Source organism: Chelonoidis abingdonii, chromosome 14 (assembly GCF_003597395.2).
Source record: "Chelonoidis abingdonii isolate Lonesome George chromosome 14, CheloAbing_2.0, whole genome shotgun sequence".
Classification (NCBI taxonomy): domain Eukaryota; kingdom Metazoa; phylum Chordata; order Testudines; family Testudinidae; genus Chelonoidis; species Chelonoidis abingdonii.
Window position 1 is genome coordinate 11441414 of NC_133782.1, and position 21591 is coordinate 11463004.

The 21591-nt window shown below is 38.9% G+C and overlaps 1 protein-coding gene across 5 annotated transcripts; it reads right to left on the minus strand.

Annotated features, from left to right (window-relative positions):
* Positions 1–1047: 1047 nt before the first annotated feature.
* On the minus strand, positions 1048–21227 carry STX16 (syntaxin 16). 5 transcript variants are annotated; one of them, XM_075072233.1, is made up of 10 exons: positions 20809–21227; positions 20395–20635; positions 15874–15885; positions 12433–12540; positions 11470–11610; positions 10535–10697; positions 9231–9322; positions 7587–7730; positions 6720–6800; positions 1048–3979 (listed from the first exon to the last, which is right to left on the minus strand). In XM_075072233.1, the coding sequence occupies exons 2-10, from the start codon at positions 20527–20529 to the stop codon at positions 3875–3877; spliced, it is 981 nt and encodes a 326-aa protein (XP_074928334.1). In that variant the 5' UTR covers positions 20530–20635; positions 20809–21227; the 3' UTR covers positions 1048–3874. The 5 variants fall into 5 exon arrangements, with proteins under 5 accessions (XP_074928334.1, XP_032638493.1, XP_074928333.1 ...); XM_032782602.2 differs by having other exon boundaries at positions 20723–21227; XM_075072232.1 differs by having other exon boundaries at positions 20395–20616; positions 20702–21227.
* Positions 21228–21591: the final 364 nt, after the last annotated feature.

The window sequence follows — 21591 nt, forward strand, 5'->3', positions numbered from 1 at the left end:
TAAGTCAATAGGTTGGCCAAGGAGACCTGTAGGCCAGGGATGTGTTCAGGACACATTCCTGCAATTTTTATTCTGCTGGCTCTTGCAGGTGTCTACTTTCTCAGCTCAGTAGCTTTCCACATCAAGGACTGAATCCTAACACGTTCTCCTACTCTGGCCTTTGTGCCCACAGCAGATTCTGAACATATCCCGGGGCTCCATTACAGACAGGGAGGTGTCTCGAGACCAGGAAGAGGTGCACGCCCCAAGAGCCATCAAATACATTGCACTGGCTTTCTCTGCAGCATGCAAGGGAGGTCAGGAGGAGGTCAAAGGCATTGCCAATAGGTTGATGAGATTATGCTGATCCAATGGCCCAAATCCTCAGTGTAGATGTAGCAGCTGCTTATACCGCTCATGGACTGTTGTGGCTGCACAGATGCTCCACAGCCTAGGTCAGAAGGATAATGCCATCCGTTTTTAACCCCAGGGAGATTAAAGCCAGATTACTCCAGCCTTGCATAAACGACAATGCTTTGGCCCTGAATAAATAAGTATCTAGGACGAATTATAATGGAATTCAGACATTTGGAATGAGATAGGAAATAAAATCCTATCAAAGATCCTCTCTCTCAGATAAACACAATATCACTGTACATCAGCTTCAACAATTTCTAGCTCATCATGACTTATGCTAGACAGTGCATCTGAGCTTAAACTTGTCATTTGCATTGTATACCAAATGTGCACCTCTATTTAAAATGTTCGCATTTGCTAAATATTTTCTATCATTTTAGCACGGTTAGGCCATCCCTTCCATTTCAGCAATATTTATAGATGAATGCTGTTCCTTTCCTAATTTTGGCTACGTAAAGCGTTCAGGCTACATGAGATTTAGCATTAGTTAAAAAGAGCACTGATTTTCAAGGATCTTCTATGTCATATCTGCTTCCGTTAAATTTGACAGACTACAAAAACAAAATTAGTTTTGTTTAAGAAACATCAATGTAAGTGCTTAATTGTTTTATTTTGGTATAAATATAAGAAAAATGAGTAACAATTAACCAATTAGTTTGGAAGTGTTGTTTTATTATGTCTTTAAATTAACTAGGATAAAACAACAAAAGCACTGGTCAAGACAGAAATAAATAACATCTTAGAGTGAAAGTTGCAAATACAGTCAATTAAATTAAAGGAATGTTTACTGCTTCGCACCATAGGATGCAGACAGCCGTAATAGACTTAGGAGACAGTAGTTTTAGTCACAATCATCAAAAAGATCTATGCCAACACTGGGGAGCTACACACCAGCTACAAAACTAAAGAATTTTATTCTACCTTTTACAAATTGTGTGTGTATGAATTTAGTGCTGTGAAAAGTCTACACTGGTAGTTTCTGAGACCAAATTCCTCTTTATCCAGAAAACAAATAGTGGGAGTAGAGGCAGTGCATGGATTCCCACACTGTCCCAAATTTCAAGGCCAGAAGATAGGCCAATGAGACTGGACTATCAGTTAAGATTTGCAAAGTGTGCCAATTAGTGCCAGTTTGTGAAACTTATTCCACATAGGCCATGAATTATCCATCAAGAGGAAGTAACTAAAGGCTGTTATCAACGGGAACAGATTTCAACCAGTAAACTAATGGCTCCACATATTCCACCACCAATCCAAAAAACCATCCAGCCGCCCAACAAATTTATTTTGCCCTATTCCCCACATCAAATAAGCATTTTCCAAGTATGAACTCAGACCTGTGGGTCGTGGTGCTGCATGCAGGCAAACTACTTGCTCAGAATTCTATCCTATTTCATAAAATACTTTGTATTAGGTAGGGTTCTGCCTGCACAGTTACACACTTAAATGAGCCTCCTCCCCATTAGTCTCCTATCATCTGCCCGATTCATAAAGGACAACAAATGTTTCTTCCAACCAAGGGAGGCTATTAATAAAAAGTGAAAATTAATCCAATTCCAAGAAAGTTCCCTGGCTCACTCATCTTACAAAAGGCAGTAATTTAAGCACATGCTAGGGATTTCTCTCTTTAGTCTGCAATATCTTCAATAGAGAAAACACCAATTATTGTGACTAATCATTATGAAGGACCTCCATGTGTCTCCTCTACCTTGCAGCTACTAACTGCAATTCTTCGGCAGTGAGGGGGAAGGGGGAAGGATGGAGGTTAATGGGAGAGGGGAGGAGAGAATATCCCCTTCATCAGTGGACCTCTTTCCATCAGAGTCAATCTGTCTGGTTTTGAAGTATTCCAGCGAGTAAACAGATACCCTAAACACCCTAATGACTGAAGGTCTTGTCAGACAAAGGAAAATCAATAGCTAGAAATACTTTTTAAGGGGCCATATCTTAATATTATGTCTAAGTATGCCAAAGAAGACTCATGTATACCATCATTACTAGGGAAGTAGGGGTTGGTGGATGGCATACATGGCCCATTACAAGAAGAAAGCTGGCAAGAGTCTGCACTGATATGGACAGAGGATCCCAATTCCCCATGTACAATTTTAGAATCATTATATTGTGTACCTGAGCTTCAGTGGCTTTGGGCACAACATCACTGCAAGCGTATGCAGACCATTGTACAAATCAGAACCAAAGTGCCATTAGTACAAGCTATAGCCTCTTAGAGAAACCAACTATTCAATACAGAAAAGTCTTGTTAAAAATATTAAGGCAATGCCCCTATAATTGTGCAACACTTTGGACCATATTAAACCATTAATATCCCACTGCTCAAGATTTCTCTTCTCTCTCTCTCCCCTGACCTACAGAAGCATTGCAGGCCAGACATTTTGTACCAAAGATCTGATGCATGCCCATACTAGTACATCATTTTAGTCATGGTCAACACTGCATTTTGAACTTGTTCCCTTATAAAGACTGCAATATATACTGTACCCATATTGAAATACTTATTTAGGATGAGTGTATGGATAGATGTACTGTAAATATTTGGGACTACTTGTACATGAAGACAGTCTACCATCCACTGTTGTGGGACACCTGATGGAAGGGAAAAGATGAAGGATACAGGGGGCTAAAAGGAAAATTTTCTTTCTATTGCAGGTTTAGCGCAAACCATTAAAATTACTGTAATGCAGCTGGCTGTATTTAATATATAACCAAGACATTTGCAATAGATAATATAATGCATGATCTTTTTGATGAGGAAAAGTTATCCCTATGATTACTTAGGATTAGGAAGCTATTTTAATTAAACTAAATGTGTTACATTATACCAGTGATTAAAGTCTTGTTATTTACACTTCTAAGTACTACCTTGATAATTACTAATGATGCAAAATCTAAATTAAGATCACAGGGGTTGAATTATGCTCTGTTTTAAGAGGTTTCTTTTTTAATGGTCACTCCAAAAATATTTTTTAAAAGTTTGGAGAAAAGTAGGTGAAATCAAACAGTTAGAATTTTGTGTATCTTTTAAGGCATTTACCCTCCAAATCATAGTCCCATAAAAACCTTATAGTTTACAAAATTGCAGCATAAGACTACAAAGAACGGCACACTTTTTTGCACACAGTGGAATACTAATTATCATATTTTCTTGTAAACATCTACTCTTATTTTCCATCTTTTTTTTAAATACTGCACAATATTCCAAATATGTTTGGATAAAGAACTGGATGACCAATTTGGTAGCATTATCAAGTGTCCTGACATTTTCTGTACAAGTTTTACAAACACCTCTGGTATCACCAAAGGATGTATTATGAAAAGAGTTCTACTGAAACATTGCACAGAATTTGTACCACTAGGGCGTATACATTCAAAGGCAACTTTCAGGAGTACAGGTCCATCCATTCAGATTAGGAAAAATAATTACATACACACAAAAATAAGAAAATCATAGAACCATTACCTAGTGTGACTTTACACCAACAAGAACAACAATAAGTACAATTACTATTACAAATAAAATTAAAATGACAAGCATCTTCCGATTCTTCTTCTGATATTGCTCAGCCTATAGAAACAAACGGAAGGTAGTTAGTATGTTGATTTCAGCACTGTGCAAAAGCAGATCCTGGCATGATACATGTTTAGTATCTAGACACCTACTAGACACGTACATTGTTTTTACGGTTATAAGTTGACATTTCACATTATACTGCAAAGCGGCCATTTTGGGTATGTCTATGCTGCAATTAAACAGCCGTGTCTGGCCTGCGTAGCTGAGTTGGGCTTGGGCTGTGGGGTTGTATATCTGTGGTGCAAATGTTTGGGCTTGGGCTGGAGCCAGGACTTCGGGAACCTTCCCGCTCACGGGCTGCAGCCTGAGCCCAAATGTCTACACAAGTTCACAGCCCCACAGACTGAGCCCTACAAACCCAACTTAGCTGACACGGGCCAGCCACGGGTGCTTATTGCAATGTAGACATGGCCTTATAACCCAATAACTCATGTCAGCATTGTACAGACTTCTTTGACTTGGTATAGATGTACTGAAGACAAGTACATGCCATTTATCCACATTAGATTATTTCAGATAAGAGGAAAACTTCATGTCACAGAATTTGATCTCTTGTCAATTAAACAAAGTTTGGCTGTGCTTATCTTTAGTTCCTGGAAAAACTATATATCCCATAGGGTGCTGTGTAAAATATTACCTTACCTAAAATAGAGGTGGCACATCTGAAAGTGTAAATGACAACTAAAATCATAATTTTAGATTGTTTAGGTACGGAAATTACCTAAAATGTGGACACAAATCAGGCAATTGTACATACAAATGTCTCTAAGTAATAGAGCTGATCAAAAATTCTTCAAACTTTTTTTTGGTATTATTTTTAAAAAAATGGGTTTTTGAAGGAAATGAAAATTTGTTTTTTAAAAAAAGCTTCATTTCCTTTAAAATGTGTCGATATAACAAATCAAAATGAAAATTTTGTTTTAGTTTCTGAAATTGGAAATGAAAATTTTTGTTTTGATTTGGTTTTCAGTTTTCTATCTCTTTCCCCCCCACTTTCTCTCTATTCCCCCACTCAGGAGATTAGAGGGGGAAACCACCGCCACCAAAAGAAGCCAAAACTAAAATTTTAAAATCAAAACCAAATAACAATTGTTGTTTTGATTTCTTAAATCAAAATAGATAAACACCATGACAATTTTTGAAAAAAATGAAAAACAATGTTAGAAATTTTTTCATGAGAAATGCTTAATAGGGCTGGTGAAGAAATGTTAACTAGCCACTTTGATATGCAATTATCTGATGTGCAGTAAACGCAATTGCACACCTAATTAGCCTGTAAATCTGGCCCTTAAAGTATCCCAAAACAATGGATTGTATAATTTTCATTTTGTTATGAGGGAGGAATATTTTAATAATATTAATGTCATCAGGTTTCCAAAGTGAAATAATGCAAATCAGTTGGTAAACAGAGTTTGAAATAGCTATGCACATTAAAGCAGAAAAGAAAACTGACAACATATGCCTTAAAGAAAAAAGAGATACCAATCGTAGCAGGCACTCTGTTTTACAGTATCATGATAATTTGCATATATATTTCCTGTGACTGATTAGATTTCTACCAAGTGCTTAGCCACAGCCCACATCTACTGAACACAGTCAGTATAAAATGCATATGGCATGAAGGATCCAAGCTCTAATCAGTATACCAGAAGGGACCTGTGCCAGGGTCACGAACATGACTATATCTCTCCAGTTCTGATCATTTATTTATTTCTAGCCCATTGTGTGTAAACTGCTGGTCATTACTTTAATAATTATTGCCAGGGGATCAATGCCCTGTTTTCAGTGGTCAACAATTCATCTTTATACACAAGCAGAAAAAAGAAACTAGATAGCAATGCCTTACACTCTTCTCCAATGGCACTTTTCTGATGACAATGTATCAGAAATCTGCAATGATATGAGAAGATTGAGTTTGCAGTAAATAGACTTCCAAGTTTCCAAAATATAATAGGCCACTGAGATTCTGAGGTTGAACATAAACCTCTCATGTTGTTGCCAGCCATGGACGGATTCAATTGAACAGAACAAAATCCTACATTTTTAAAAAGAGGTGAAAAAAGCCTTTTTGTATCATTTTGCTGGAGTCCAAGCTTTTCAGCTACCTCAAAGCTAAGATTTCCAGAGCAGAAGCATAAGGTTGGACTAAAATCCTAGCTGATGCAGTAGAAAAAAGGAAAATACCCACTGTTAGCTCCACAAAAAGCAATGTCTGCATATTAAACCCAGGCCTCAAGGGACAACATTTGCAAACTTAGGCACCTAAAGTGAGGGATTTAAGTCCACGATGAGGGACCTAAGTAACTAGCCTGATCTTCTATGTAAGCTGCATGAGGCTCAGCAACTGGAAGTCAGGCCACCTGTATTTATGAGCTCAACTATGAACTGGGTGCCTAATGCCAAGAATCATGTTTGAAAATGGTTGCATCTGAAGAAGTGAGGTTTTTTTACCCACGAAAACTTATGCCCAAATAAATCTGTTAGTCCTTAAGGTGCCACTGGACTCCTTGTTATCTTTGAAAATGTTACCCAGTAAAGTTCCTGGTAGAGTCAGATCATAGATTTCACTTGATGTTGCATCCACAATTGCCACAAAGCAATTGTATGTGACAGAAGAGGCACCAGTTATTTGTTTTTTCTAAATTTGGCCATGGTGTTTGATGGATCTTCTTAAAAATATTAAAGAGTATCATGTAACAAAGTATATAGCATCTTAAACATTCGCTCTGTTTACCTTATGTAATTGTTTCAATCCCTCTTCAGTTTTTATACATGACTGCTCAACATTGTAGTCAATTCTGTCCAGAACTGTACCCTGAATAACAAACAACAGTTATAATGAGCATGAACCGGAACCTAAATAAATACTACAATTGTAACAATTGGTTACAATTAATAAGAGGGTGATAAATAGGGTTCACAGAAGATAACTGATGAGCTATGCAGGCTAAGCAAGTCTTCAAAAAAAAAAAAGAGAAGAAGAACCGGTCAAAAAAATAAAATGTCTTTAAAGGAGTTCCTAGCTTGGTTGCCTAAATAATGGGACTGTTACACACCTCAAATTGTGCATGCTTTAACAGTGATCATTTCAGTTTTAAAATTATAAATGCAGATCCAGTTACTTGTAATGACCAAGAGTTCCTTGCGACTTTAACACTTTTTCATGATCCCAGGAAACAATGTTGTACTCTTGGTTAGTTTTCTCAACCCCCAAATTCCTTGCACCATGGAAATAACCGAAACAATGGGCATCCAAATCTTTTGGGTATGGGTACATCTACACAGCAACTGGGAGGGTGCTTCCCAGCCCTGATACACAGACACATGCTAGAAAAGGTTGCCAGAATTTTTTTTTTTAACATGGGCAAACATATTTCTCCCCAGCCTGGAAACCATTTTGGTGGCAGAGGGGGAAGAAAGAAGGGGCGAATATGCAAACTAGCGTGAGGCAGACACCAAGCATGGAATATTACAGCCCAAATGGTTGAAATTTGGCCAAGTTGTAAGAAATTGAAAAGAGGGTTTAACAGTGTCAGGCAACCTTAACATCAGGCAGTGCTACCAGCTCTGTCTGTAGCGCTGATACCATTGGTCCACACACCTGTTCCACTATCATTGCTCCAAGGTCCCTAAATATTTCATTGAGATCAGAGATTGATTGTACAATCTGGCGGATTTCTCGTTCCCGCTCTTCCACCATTAATGCGTTTTGTTCCACCAATACTAACTGGTCATCCGTAAAACCCTGTAGAAATAGAAGATTTAAATGATAAGCTAACAGTAACAACATGGAACACTGCTAGTAATAAATATAAAGCACTGTCATCCTAATGCCAGAGCCTCTTTGGAACTCCCATAGCAGCCACAGATATCATTAAGAAAAAAATCTTAGTGTGCAACTGTGCATTAAATATGTAACAGATTTAGGGCTGCCACAAAAATAATGTGGATTGCCATCTGTATTTCTGGTAGAGACGATTTAAATCCAGCTATGCGTAATTTAAAAATAAGAAACTTGCACGCCCAAAATAGGCTAGCAGTTACAATGTAAGCAGGGCATAAAAATCTGTCTGAAAGCAAGTTTGTCCGCATGTATCAAACCAAGGAAATGGCACAACATACATGTCAATGGTAGTGGGTTTGGCCTAGCTACTCAATGCTCAGTGTACAGAACATCTCATAAGGTCAACTGCTGTTAAAGTGTGTATACTACAGCAATGACTGTGTTTGCAGAATCCTTTTGTATTATAGACATTACTATTTTCATCTCCCAAGGCCATTCACTACAATGCACTGTGCTTATTTTCAGGCTCTCTTGTTTAGAGGTCAAGTGGAACACTACTTTTATTATGCTCCCTGAAATACAGTCCACCACCTTTTCCAAAAGTTTGCTGGTTAACCCTTTAGCCTTGGAGGTTGTGGTGTTTTGCAGTGACAACAAACAGAGGCATACTGAGAAACACTGACACAGTAGAGGTACGCAGTTCCCTGAAACACTGCTGTGGGCACTTGTAAGGGACGCCTCTGGCATGCGTGGTAATACTGGAGATGTGTCTTGTGTAATATACCAAGTAGGTGAGGTAGAGGTGAAGCATTAAATTGGACCCATTCTTCATATCTATGCTCCATAAGGTCTGTGCAGAAAACTTCAACTTCTTTGTCAAGAGGAAACAGAGTCACAGGGATCACTCCTAATGATTGCACATTGCCACCATCCAATTGAACAATTGAAGCTACCATCCTGCCAGCTGATGACAATTCTCTTCAGAACCCCTGCATGTGCCTGGGAAGATGCAGTGAGGGTGACAATGCTGCCTCTGCAATGCTCCTGGTCTCTATAAGGGGAATGAGAGTTTGATTTCTGAACTCATATCTCCCACACTGCAAAAATCAAAGCTAATCCCAACTTCCTAACATTATGAATGACAATCTGTGCTCTTCCTTTTCCCCAAAAATGTATGGCATGGTACGTATTACTGAACATGTCTTAGTGATGACATATCAGAGCAGAAAAATACTTTTTTTTAAATCAAACTCTTTAAAACCCCCCACTCATTTACAATAGTGCTATTAGGAAAACACTAAGGCAACTGGCAAGATGGAACTCCCATGCGGTTTAATGCATACATCAGACACAATCTGGTTTTTGATTCATTCTCATGATTCTCAAATTTAAGACCACAGTAAAAACCAAACAAAAAAACCCTATTCTCCAATAAACTTCACTTAATACCTACCAACTTACCCTGTCATAAAGAGTACTGTCCTCTCCATCATCCATAAGCGGGACTGACGTATCAAAGAAATGCTTGGATCTTTCTTCTCGATTCTTCATGCCTGTAAAAAGAAAAAAGCTGTGGCTGAGTATAATATTTAGATACACAAAGCAGAATGTCACTCAGATCCACTATTATCATTTTGAAATACAACATTCTGAATGTTAATGTACTTTAGGTGAAATAAGATTTTTCCAGAAGCTTCAGGAGGACACAAAAGATGTGGACAGGGAAACTTATTTATGCAGAGCAATATCACGCCATTAGCCAGATTTTCCTAAGTGACAGGCACTGAATTTTAATCAGCATATAGAGATTGCTATTTACAAAGCATGACCAACTTTGACTACACAAGATTCTGGTTAGATCAACAGCTCTTAAACATTATGTTCCATGAACTTCAAGTAATTTAGCATGCTCTAACATTCACCATATAAAATTAAAAGCAATTTAAAGGTTGGTTTGTTTTTTTTGTTGCCCCATCTTTAAAAAAATGTTTCATTTCTTTTTGCAGAAAAGCACATTATTAGGATTGAGCAAAGCTAGAGGTGATAAGTAAATACAGATACTAAGGTGATGTGGGCTGCAAAGTACCTAGGTAGATACATGCACTATATCTCTCACAGGGCAGAAGTTTTCAGAGTCACCCTGGAAGTTATTTTCTAACAAAGAAATCCTCTCAGTTGCATGTCTCCTCCTAGTCATGATCTCAAACCTTACCTGTGGCAACTATAGTGCTGTGCTACAGGATGAAGAGATATTAGGTCAATATTAAGTGGACAAGATAAAAATAAATTGGTGTATTTGCCTAGTTACAGAATTTTGGACACTGCACATTATATATGTGGTATATTGCACATAGCATTTTGCATCTGTGTTTTCTCTCCTCTGTGGCTGTTGGACATTAACACTTATTAGCAATCAATCTCCACTTGTTGCCTGCAACTAAAACTGTACATAAGACTTCACTCCTATATATACACCTCATATTTGTACTTGTATCAAGACCACGCTAAGTACATTAACTTATGTTATAAATAAGAACAAAAGAGGCACAGGTTTGAGCACAGGACTTAGAGCCAGGAATTCCTGAATTCTACTACTAGCTCTTCGTGATCTTGGACAAGTCACTTAACCTCTCTGTGCTTCTGTTTCCCCATCCCAGAAAATAGGGATGCCACCTTCACAGCACAAATGGAAGAGGGCGATGGTATTTGTTCAATACTTTGCAGACAGAAGGCACTTAATACTATATGTCTTTGCAGATGCTTACGTTTGAGATAGTCAGACTGTGCATGCCTAAAGTTGGTGGATAGGTCCTGTAGGGACTGTGCTAAGGAAGACACTATGTTTCTGAGAACACGTTCTTCTTGTTCTGTACAATTACGTGACCTGCTCTGCAAGGCCTGGACTGCTCTCTGGCATCTGTGAAATAGCTGAAAAAATAATTCCCATTAGTCAAAGAATAGTAAGACATTTTAATTATCACATGGCTCAAATGCTGAACGAATGACTGTAGTACTTTAACATAAGGATTTTTAAAGAAAAGTAGAGAACACTGATATCCAGGCTGTCGTTTAAATGGATATAAAAACATAGCACTCAGATGAAGACTAAAATCCAAACAATTCTGCAGATAAATGTAAATGAAAGTTTTCTGTAAGATAGATTTTGTAACTGATTAAAGGATTTGTGATTAAGCAAGGTATGATATTTACTTTGTGAAAAAAAAAAGGCATTCAAAGTAATTACTTCTGTTCAGAATGGAGGTTGCATATTAGTAATACTATTTTATATTTTTTAACTGCTTTACAAACATGAGTTACTTAAACCCCTTGCTGTAGGATTGTGGGGCTCAACATCTATATTACAGATGGGTAAACTGAGGCACAGAGCAAGTAAGTGACTTGTCATAATAGAGTCAGTCATAAGAGTATAAGGCCAGAAGAGACCACCAGATCATCCAGCCTGACCTCCGGTATATCACAGGCCACCACCACCCAGGATCTCAGTGACATAGTGGAAGAACTAGGCACAGAACCTCAAAATTCTGGCTCAATCACCTGTTCTAATCACAAGAGTGCACTAATTATCAAATGTGAACTTTATTTCAAATAAGTCAGTACCACAGCAGGATAGAGCAAAGTAAAACTGTGGCTTTAGAACTGAACATAATTAACATCTTCTCAGAAAATATTTTATCTGCACCTGTGTGATCTCTTGGGTAGTAATTTCTATTGCATGTTCTTCTTCGCTGCTATCATCCAAAGTAGGTCTGTTTAAATATTTGTCGTGAAGACTGGCTAATTCTTTCATCTTCTGTTTAATCCTGCTGATATCATCCTGAATCTAAAAGAAATGGAGAAAGGACAGTAATGCTACAAAGGAAAAGGTTCTGACAAATATCAGATAGACTTAATTTATGTGAAGAAATAATTAACAGAAACGTGTACTGTAGAAAAATAGGCCAAATATTTTAAGCCAAAATGCACAAAGTTGGCCTCTGAGTGTTTGGTCTGTGACCTTGTTGCTCTTTTGACATTTTAATTTAGCATAAACCCTCCACCATTACCCACTGCATGGGACTATGGTGCTTTCAAAGATGTAACTCCACTGGACTGGACCATAATACAGTCAAAGAATCATTCAAATTATATAAAAAACTAATAGTAAAAACAAAAATGTAAATTTAGAAGGGAATACGAAAAATCTAGATGGCACCTTCACCCATATCACATGATGTTGCAATACAAACCAAGCACAATGGTTTAAATTCAAGGGCATAATTTCAAATTGGCTTCTACCAAATACAACTGTAAGGTCATAAGCCAGATGTCTGCAAGCAGCGTCTTGTGCTTGTAAAGGCTGAATACCCATTTTTGTGCACACATGAGGTTTTTTGTATAGAGAAAAGGACATGATTGTAAATGTTGTGAGTTCATTTTTAGAGGCCTTTTTGAAATCTGTACTAGTAGGTTCACTTTTTGTGACATGTTTCTTGCATTATGCATGTAAAACAGCATTAGAATTTACAAAAAGACTTTACTTCAACTAACTCCTTTGTAAATTACTATTACAATAAACCTTATTGCATTAGTGTTGTCACAGCTATTTTCCCAACAAAATCCTTGCACGAGAAACTACACCCAACAATAACATGTAAGTACTTACTTCTCCCACTCCATCAACCCATTTGGGAGGTAGCCGCTTTGTTACACAAACTGCTGCTTCGGGATCTAAACTGATCCCCGATACTAGTGCCATGCGATCATCAGCAAGCTACGAAGGGGAAAAGCAACAAGTTTAAAAGACAGAAAACAATGTCTATTCAGATTACAGACATCCAATTCAGGTATTCGTAATCACGGTAACTGCAACCTCCCTTAAAAAAAGTCAGCTTAACAGACTGCACTCCATGTACAGTTTACTCATTCGTTATGGATGCTCCTCATTTCCTGGCTTGTTCCTCACACATTAATTAGCAATGTCCTTGTGTCCCGCTAGGACTCGGGAGATAGAATCCACTCTGCAACTAGCGGGCAGCCACACATTTTCCTCTCTGCTTCAGGACTCAGGAAGCCCTTGAGCTGGAGTAAGGCAAGTGGCCTCACTCTATGTGAGAGCTTGTTGCCACTGGATCCTCATATTGGTCACATTTCTCTACAGATCAGGGCTAGCCAAAATTTTCAAATTTCATTTCAATGACTTAATTTTTTTTAAAAAAATACATATATTTTTTTAGTCTCAAACAATAGTATAAGATTTCCAAATAACTAAAGATAATGTTAGCTCCCTGTGAAGCTAAGAAAAGAAAGTTTTCTATATTCTGTCTCCAGTGAGTTCTTTCACATAAATACTGAATTTGATTAATTCAGAATCTCAGATACTAGATAAGTAGGCTAGATAAGTATCTGCTAGACCAATATATTTAATAAATGATCATGTGTAAGGTCTTTTAGAATTGATATGAAGAAAAATTGGAGGATCCAAATCATGATGCCCAGAATCACCTTATTTGGAGTAGGAGAATTTTAATAAAACCTGAAGGGCTATATTTTTAGGGGGCATGTTTACAATAACAAAGCTAGTATACATGATCTCAACCTGTGCAATAATAAGCCAATGTAAATACATGTTACCCCAGCCTCCCTTCCGCATGTTGCACTCACTTGTTGCATCTTTTCTACTTGGGCCCCAACCCTGCAGACATCTGCAACAGCAAACACCTGAATCTGTGCAGGGCCCCACTGACATCAACAAGGGTCTGTCTGCATGGAGATCACCGCAACATCAGGGGCTTAGACTGTATGTATACTTGGATTTCTACAGTGCCTAGCACAACTGGGCCTTGGTCCTAATTAAGGTCTCTGGGTGTAACCATAAAATAAGTAAGTAATAATGAGTAACGACCCTGGCAAGGAAATAAATAAGCACACGAAGCTGCCAACAGAAATGCTTTTTAGAAGGAAACAACCTCAAAACCATTTTGTATGTACCGGTAATTACAGTGACTCCCATAGTGAAAGCAAGCCTTTAAAAAGTGGCCCGCTAACATCATAGTATGTTCTCTAGAACAGCACAAATACAAAGACGAAAAACATTCTGTGTATATCACAATTCATAGGAGTCACATAATTTGAATGATAGAAGATGTTTTAATGGGTGTCATGATATAGAGTTTAATGCTATTGGAAGCTGAAGTACATTGATTTATTTACAGCCGTGCTGTAAGTTTTAAAATGAGGGTGCAGTACATTCTGAGAAGAGAGAGATAGTATACTTGAAAACAGAGTGTGGATTTCTATTAAAACATAGCATGGCTGCAACCAGATTTGAAAAGTTGAAAGGTTTTAAGGGAAAGAGAACTAATCATAAAAATTATCTGCAGAGTTGCAAATGCTTACAGTAAGTGTGCAGGCACCTTATTTTCCAAATCTCACTGGTAGGTGTAGCTCAAAAAAATTTCACTTCACCCTCAAGAGGCATCTAATAAAGTCTTCAAATAAAACAAAGAAGCTAAAAAGAGCATAACATGATCAGTCTGGCCAAGACTAAAGGCCCAGTTCTGATGTCAGATATGCCAATGCATTATATGCTGTTATAGGATTTGACATAATTAATGATAAAATACACTTGTTTATCCTCAATCAGAATTGTGTCCTTAAGGTGTGGAGTGGGTGGAAGGAAGATATCCATTTATTTCCTTACCCTAGCAATCTCTTAGTGCCCTCCCTGCCACTTCTTTTTACCCCCCAAAGCTAACAACAGAAGAATCTCAAACTGATTGGGACACAAAGAACAAGGTAGTTGACCTGGATCTGTTCTTTTTGCCGAGTTAGCTGCTGTAACCTTCAATATTTTTTATTTTTCTTTATATGCGATTGAAATAACTTGTAATTAAAAAGGGAAATGAACACAATATGTAGTTACAACAGTAAGGCTCATTACAGCTCTGTACAAACAAGAAAACTCTGAGGTAAGGCCAACAGTACAATAAACAACAACATAAACCACTTAATACTCCTATAGCACTTTGGAAAACTTTACCAAACCCTCATCAATCCCTTGAAGTACTATCCTAATATAACTGATGGGGAAACAGAGGCACTGAGAGGTTAAATGACTTGTCCACAGAAAATTTATGGCAGAGCTACAAGAGCTAGGTCTCTTGACTCCCAGTCCTATGATCTAGCCCCTAGACCGTACTTTCTAACTTAATTCACTCAGCCTCCTCTCATTCCCACTGAAGTACTGCTGCAACGCTCTGTCCAGCTACAAACAGAAACACTCCGCTTCTTTATAGGACACTGAACGAATAATAGAATGGATTTATTTTATAATTAAATAAAGCAGCCTGAACGGTATCTGATGATGTACCGGTACTTTAAAGTAAGAAAAAGCTACTGAAGTACGTTTTCTTCAGTTCATTTTGTTTGGGTTGCACTTTGAAGTAGGTTGCTGTGCCCATACAGATGGATTAGATGTGACTGCAAAGGCAAGATTTTTCAAAATGTCATGTAAACCGAAGATGTCATATTAGAGAAATCCCATTAATACCATTTTGTGTAAGCAGATGGCAACATGTATATTTTGCGGCTGTGCAGACAATCAAAAGCTGTGCAAATTAATTGTTTCTAGTGTATAATGCTTTTCTAATTTAAAAGCTTAAGCTTTGAAGATCTATTGATAATAAGGATACTCCCCCAAAGGCCCTGTTGCTGCAAACATTACCCGGCACTCTCCTTAGTCCATTGAAACCTAAGGGACTACTCTCAGAAATAAGCCGTTTGCCTGCTATAGTTTACAAAAGCAGGAACAACATTTAATGGTTTCACTGTATAAAGTTTTTATATGTAATGTGCACACAGTAAAACTGGACAGTTTTATGTAAGTATATAGTAATACTGTAATGTGACTACCCATCAAAATGTCTCATGAAAGCTCTCCTTCACACTAATGAAAAAGCTGCCTCATCCTTGTATTGTGAAAAAACCATCAGTGATCTTACACTGTTAAATCTCAAAAATTAACAGTAAAAAGAAATGAGTGTTCTAACTAATCATCATCTATATTGGATGCACCATGGTGGAACAAAACATAAAAAAACAATACCTCATCCAGCTCCTGATATGATTTGTTGATTCCATCAGCCCCATCCATTTAGGGACAGCAAAAGGTAAAAGAGAGAGAGAGACACACACACACACATAGGACAGAGATAGGGTACAGTCAGTTGAGAAAATACTGAAGCTTTATTTTTTTTAAATTGACAGTTTACCAAAACAAACCAAAGAGGCCCTTAAAACAGTAATGGCTAATAAAACACAGCATTCTCAATGTATCTACATAAGCATTTAGCCTGGTGCATAAAAGCACATTTTTCTTTAAAAGTTATTTCAGTTAAACTGGTAAACAGGAACACAATTTTTGTTTAAAAAAAAATCAAGAAACAGTCAAGAAATTGATTTAAATAGAATATATGATTTCAAATACCAACTATCAGACAGAAAAATTGCTGTGTAAAACATATTAATATGAGCTGTAATAGTTGAATGTAGCAAGGATCATGTGTCCATAATATTCAAAATCCAGTATACATTTTGACACATTCAATTCAAGAAAGAGATTGGAAGACCTGCATGCATTTTGGTTCGATATTTTTACTAGGCAAAGCTTGAAAAATTGACTCAAGACACACATTTACTGAGAAGCATCCCACTCACCTTAAAAGGACATAGTGAAAGGCAAAAAAAGCCACATCAAACACCAAAAGATGTAAGAGCTAGTTTAGTATACTTTAGCTGTCAAATAATGTTATTGTCCTTATAGTTGAAAAGCCATATAAAAGACTAGCAATTACAATATATTTGCAACTTTACCAGTGTAACCACTGCATTATCTTTGTACTGCATAGTGTATGAATAGGGGGCCAGAAGAATCATTGAAAAATAAAAAAAGCAAACTTTACTTTTAAAGCAAGAACAAAATACTTCAGAGGTAAAAAGGTGTCTCATGCTACACTTAAATACCTCATATTTACATACTCAGCTTTAGAAATAAAAAGTAATTTAAGAATGCTAAGTATTTAAACTTTGCCTGAGTATTTAAAATTTCAGTTGCATTGATTCAATGACTGTCAGTATCAGAGGGCTGAACTATTCTAATACAGAATAAAACAAAGTTAACTTTTTTACAGCAATTTCTAGTACTCATGAAGGGTGATAGATCAACAACCCTGGAACCTGTTTATCCCAAAACAAGGTAAGACAAGGTAGTGACAAGGCTTTGTCAACCTGCCAGTGTGCTTCAACCCTGCTCTGGAGGCACCATGTTAGGGAGGAAAAGGCAATTTGTACAGATGTTATACTGGTAGGTGTAGTGATAGGCACCCCAGACCGATAGATGACAGATAGCTTGGTCTATACAGTTTTTGACTTTCTTGCTGAGACAAATGTGGATTTAACTAAGTAACAATTATGGAACAGAAACCTGTCCACTAGGAACTAAGCCCAATTATTAATTCATTTCACACAGGGCTACAAGGAGACATGAAGCTTTTCAATCTCTGCCAGTACTGGTTGCATTTACACCAGCACTTGACAAGTAGCTTTTTATTCCATCAATGCTAGTAAAGGCTTTGAAAATGTAAAGCTGTAAACAAGTGCTAAGTATTACTAACCCATTACCCTTTCAATGGAAACGGAATTTGATTGGTCAGTTGCTTCTATGCCTGTTTTCATGATCAGTAACATTTCTAGGTAAATATTAGAAGTTTAGAATGTCTAAAAAAAATCCTGGTGATTTAACACGTTCCAATTACAATCTGGACAAATAAAATTTTAGAAAAGCCAAACCAAGTGCCAAAATAAAGTACACTTAAAATATATTACTAGGTGTGACCTTTACTGTTCTATAAATGTAATTTCATAAGGAGCTTGTACAAGATAGGTGGAATAAAGCTAACCATGAAAAAAGATTAGTCAATGGCAGCTCCCAGGTTGAAATGGAATTTATAGCATTAAGTACCATTTCTCCTTACAGAAAATGCACTAGTGAAAAGCAACAGAGAAAGAAAGGAAGACCCATATGTTTACTGGAGACTTTTCTAAATAAATGAGAAGATTGACTTAAAAATGGAAATTAACAGAGACAATTCTATACTAATGTAGTTTCAGTTACCAGCCAGAAATCTACTTGGCTGGGCTGTCAAATGGGGTGCTTTGTTATTTACTGAAAAACAATTTTTAAAACTCAATTCAAATTGGACCTATTTATACGCATTTACAAAAGCCTCTCTCTCTCTCTAATTATTTCACAAATCATTTCAAAGTAACACTGGAATCTGAAGTTTTCCATCATAGTCTGACCAGACCAAAATTTACAAACAGTCACAGGTATAGAGTTTGTCCTCTTGCACTTGAGGATTATGCTTGGTGGTATCTGCAATATGTATTATAACCACTTTGCAATAGAATACAAACAACAAAAATAATAAAAACTGTCAGAGGAGAAAGAGGAAACAAACAATAAGATATTAAGAAGAAAAATGGAAAGGCGTCTCCTTTCATATTTAAAACATCCAAATTGGAACTACAGCATCTATCTATATATAAACTTGCTGTATGTTTAAATTATCAAAGGAGAGAATACGCTCCCAGCCCCAATCCTGCAAATTGATGTACAAGGGTGGACTCCTGTGCCTGCAGAGTCCAATTAGCTTCTACATTTGCTACTGTACTATGAAGTATTTTCAAGGAGATGAAATAATATTTAGCTGAAAAAAATGTACAGAGTTTTGTATGCTGGATTTTTGCATACTTAGCTGTATATATTGCAGTGGAATGTGACTTCATTAAAACAAGTGTTTAAATTTCAGAATGGAACAATAGCAAAGCTAATTCCTACCAGGGAAAGAAAAATTGAATGACTGATACATAACTAAATATGTCAAATCACTTATGGCCCTGATCTCTCCTGCAGATGTGCTAATGAGCAAGTCTGTGCCTGCATGGCAGCCCTCTCTAATTGCATCTTCTTGCAGGAATGGTAGCTATAACATAAGACTTCATACAATGGGTCCAATTTTGAAATCCTTCCTTAAGGTTTCAACAGGGGCTTCGCCTGTGAGAGTCAGTATTGGACCCTGTATGCATATGTACATGTTCTTTAAAACAAGGAAGAACCAAACTATGAATTAAAAGTGTACCTGGATTCAGACTGACATGAAGATATAAAAAACTGAGTGACCGCAAATGTTTTTAAAACTAGAAATTTTTTATTTCATTATTGCTTTTGCTTAAATTGTTTCCTTGCTTTTTTCATCACTCTATGTACAACTGGAAAATAGATAGTTGCACACATATATATAAAATAATATGTGGAGATGTGCCTATCTCATAGAACTTGAAAGGTCATTGAGTCCAGTCCCTTGACCTTCCCCTGGCAGGACCAAGTACTGATTTTGCCCCAGATCCCTAAATGGTCCCCTCAAGGATTGAACTCACAACACTGGGTTTAGCAAGTCAGTGCTCAAACCACTGAGCTATCCCTCCCCAGTAAGAGAACAGAGCTAGTTGCTTAGGAAGTTCAAAGTCCTAATAAAATTAGATTGCTTCCAGGTGACAAAACCCCTAAAGAGAATGGTGTAATTTTTTGGGGTAGGTTAAAGGAGATGCAAACAAGCACTGGCTGTGTGGACAATTATAAATCATCCTACTTCCTTTTTTCCTATATTTTCACTAAGCGTCATTATGTGATGGTATTTTCAGTGTTTGGAGATTGAATCATGGTAAATTTGGAATGCATCTATTGATTAAACAACTTCTACAACAAGAAACAACAAAAAGATGGGTCAGTACTAAGATGCCATGTTACATGAACTTCAAAAGGCGTTCATGCATTGCATTTTAACAAATTTATGACACCATGATATATATGCCTCTTTTTTCCGTAATTAAAATATCAGATACACATTGAAGAGAGCACAGTCATTCATTTCACTCTGGAAAAGGTTAAAAAAGAGAGAGAGATACCAACAACTTGTCTCAAAATAAAAAAAGGTTAAAACAATGGTGGTGAACTGCATTATAAGTTTTAAGAGTGCCCACAACAAAGTGAGAAGAAGAGATGAGAATGAAAAGATAGCTCTGTTCCTTTCCCCTGGGAAGGGAAGTGGGGTTGGGAGAAAAAGGAGAGAGAACAACTTAATGTCTAATAATAATCTGAAGATATTTAAATAACAATAAAGTTTATTATTTATAGAGCAAACAGATAAGATCAGTATGAACGCACAGATCTATTCTATTCATTTTACTTGGGGAGAGGACAGTGGGAGGGAGAGATAGTGTTAGAAGTGTGGGACAAATGGAAGGTGGGAGATGGGGAGAAAGAAGTGTAAGGGGGAAGGAAATTGTAAGAGGAAAGGAGATGGGGAGGAGGGAAACTATAGGGTGAGGAGAAGAAAGGGTAGCGGGGGAGTTGGGGGAAACGTGAGGCAAAGCGGTGTACTGGGGGAGAGGAGATGGGGTGAAGAGAGAAGGAAGGAGACAAGAACACTTGCTGTCTGACTGGCCTAAGCAGATGGCATTAGAGCAGCAAGTGGGGGATACAGTAGGATGAAGGGAAGAGACTCACCGCAGCAGCCATGCTACGTGAATTCAGAGGGCTGGAGGAGCTGTAACTACTCACTTGCTCGGCCAGCAGTTGGCGGTTTTGGATCGCGTTGTTCCGCAACAAGAAGAACGCGTCTGTTAAACGCCGAGTGGCCATGGCTCTACTTCTAGCGCCCCCCCCCCCGGACTACCCGCAGAGCTGTCACGGGACCCCTCGGCACCCCCAGGGGTCCCAGCCCCGAGCCTTCAAGGGCCCCCTTGCACTCCCAGGGGACCCAGACCCGAGCCTTCAGGGGCTCCCTTGCACTCCCAGGGGCCCAGCCCCCAGCCTTCAAGGGTCTCCCCTGCACTCCCAGGGGTCCCAACCCCGAGCCTTCAAGGGTCCCTCTGCACTCCCAGGGGTCCCAACCCCGAGCCTTCAAGGGCCCCCCTGCACTCTGCACTCCTAGGGGTCCCAGCCCCGAGCCTTCAAAGGCCCCCCTGCACTCCCAGGGGTCCCCGGATTCCTCGACTCCCCCTCGGCCTGCACGGGACACCCCGAGCCCCTCAGTGGCTTCTCTATCCAAGGACTCCCAGGTCAGGCTTGTGCCCTCAGCATCCCCCACCGGCAGGGAGCCCCTGAGCCTCCTCCGCTGTCCCAAGGCGCCCCCCCCCCACCAGGGGCCTGGCTCTCCTAGGCCTGGGGCTCCCGCTCTAGCTCAGGCCAGACACCCTGGGGCGGATACAGCGCGAGTCCCCGGCGGCTCCTTCCCGCCGCTCACAGGGACCAAGGAGCGGGAACGAGCCCCGACTCCCTGCAGCAACCCCCAGCTTCATCCAGCCTTCCTCCCCGGATCTGACAGCGGCCCGGCTCACTTCCGCGTTGTGCATCACTAGCGCCCCTTCCCCCGGCCCGCGCGCCGCGGCACCAACGTTCCGGCCCCGGGGCGGCCTGGGCACCCGCCCAGAATGGAGGGGGATGAGCGGGGTGGGGGAAGAAACGTGTTGTACCTGTCAGCCTGAGACTGAAATCTTGAGGGATTCCTCAGGGCTGCCCCACTGTCCCCAGCATCACTGGGCAGCGCCATGGGGGTTAACCCCCAGTGCCAAGCCTGTGGGTGCTGCAAGTGTCCTGGGGCCTTTGCTAGGGTTGCCAAGATTGTATTTCAAAAACAAGAGACTGTTTTCTTAGCACCTCAGCCCCACCCCTCCTCTGGGTATTATTACTCATTATTATTAA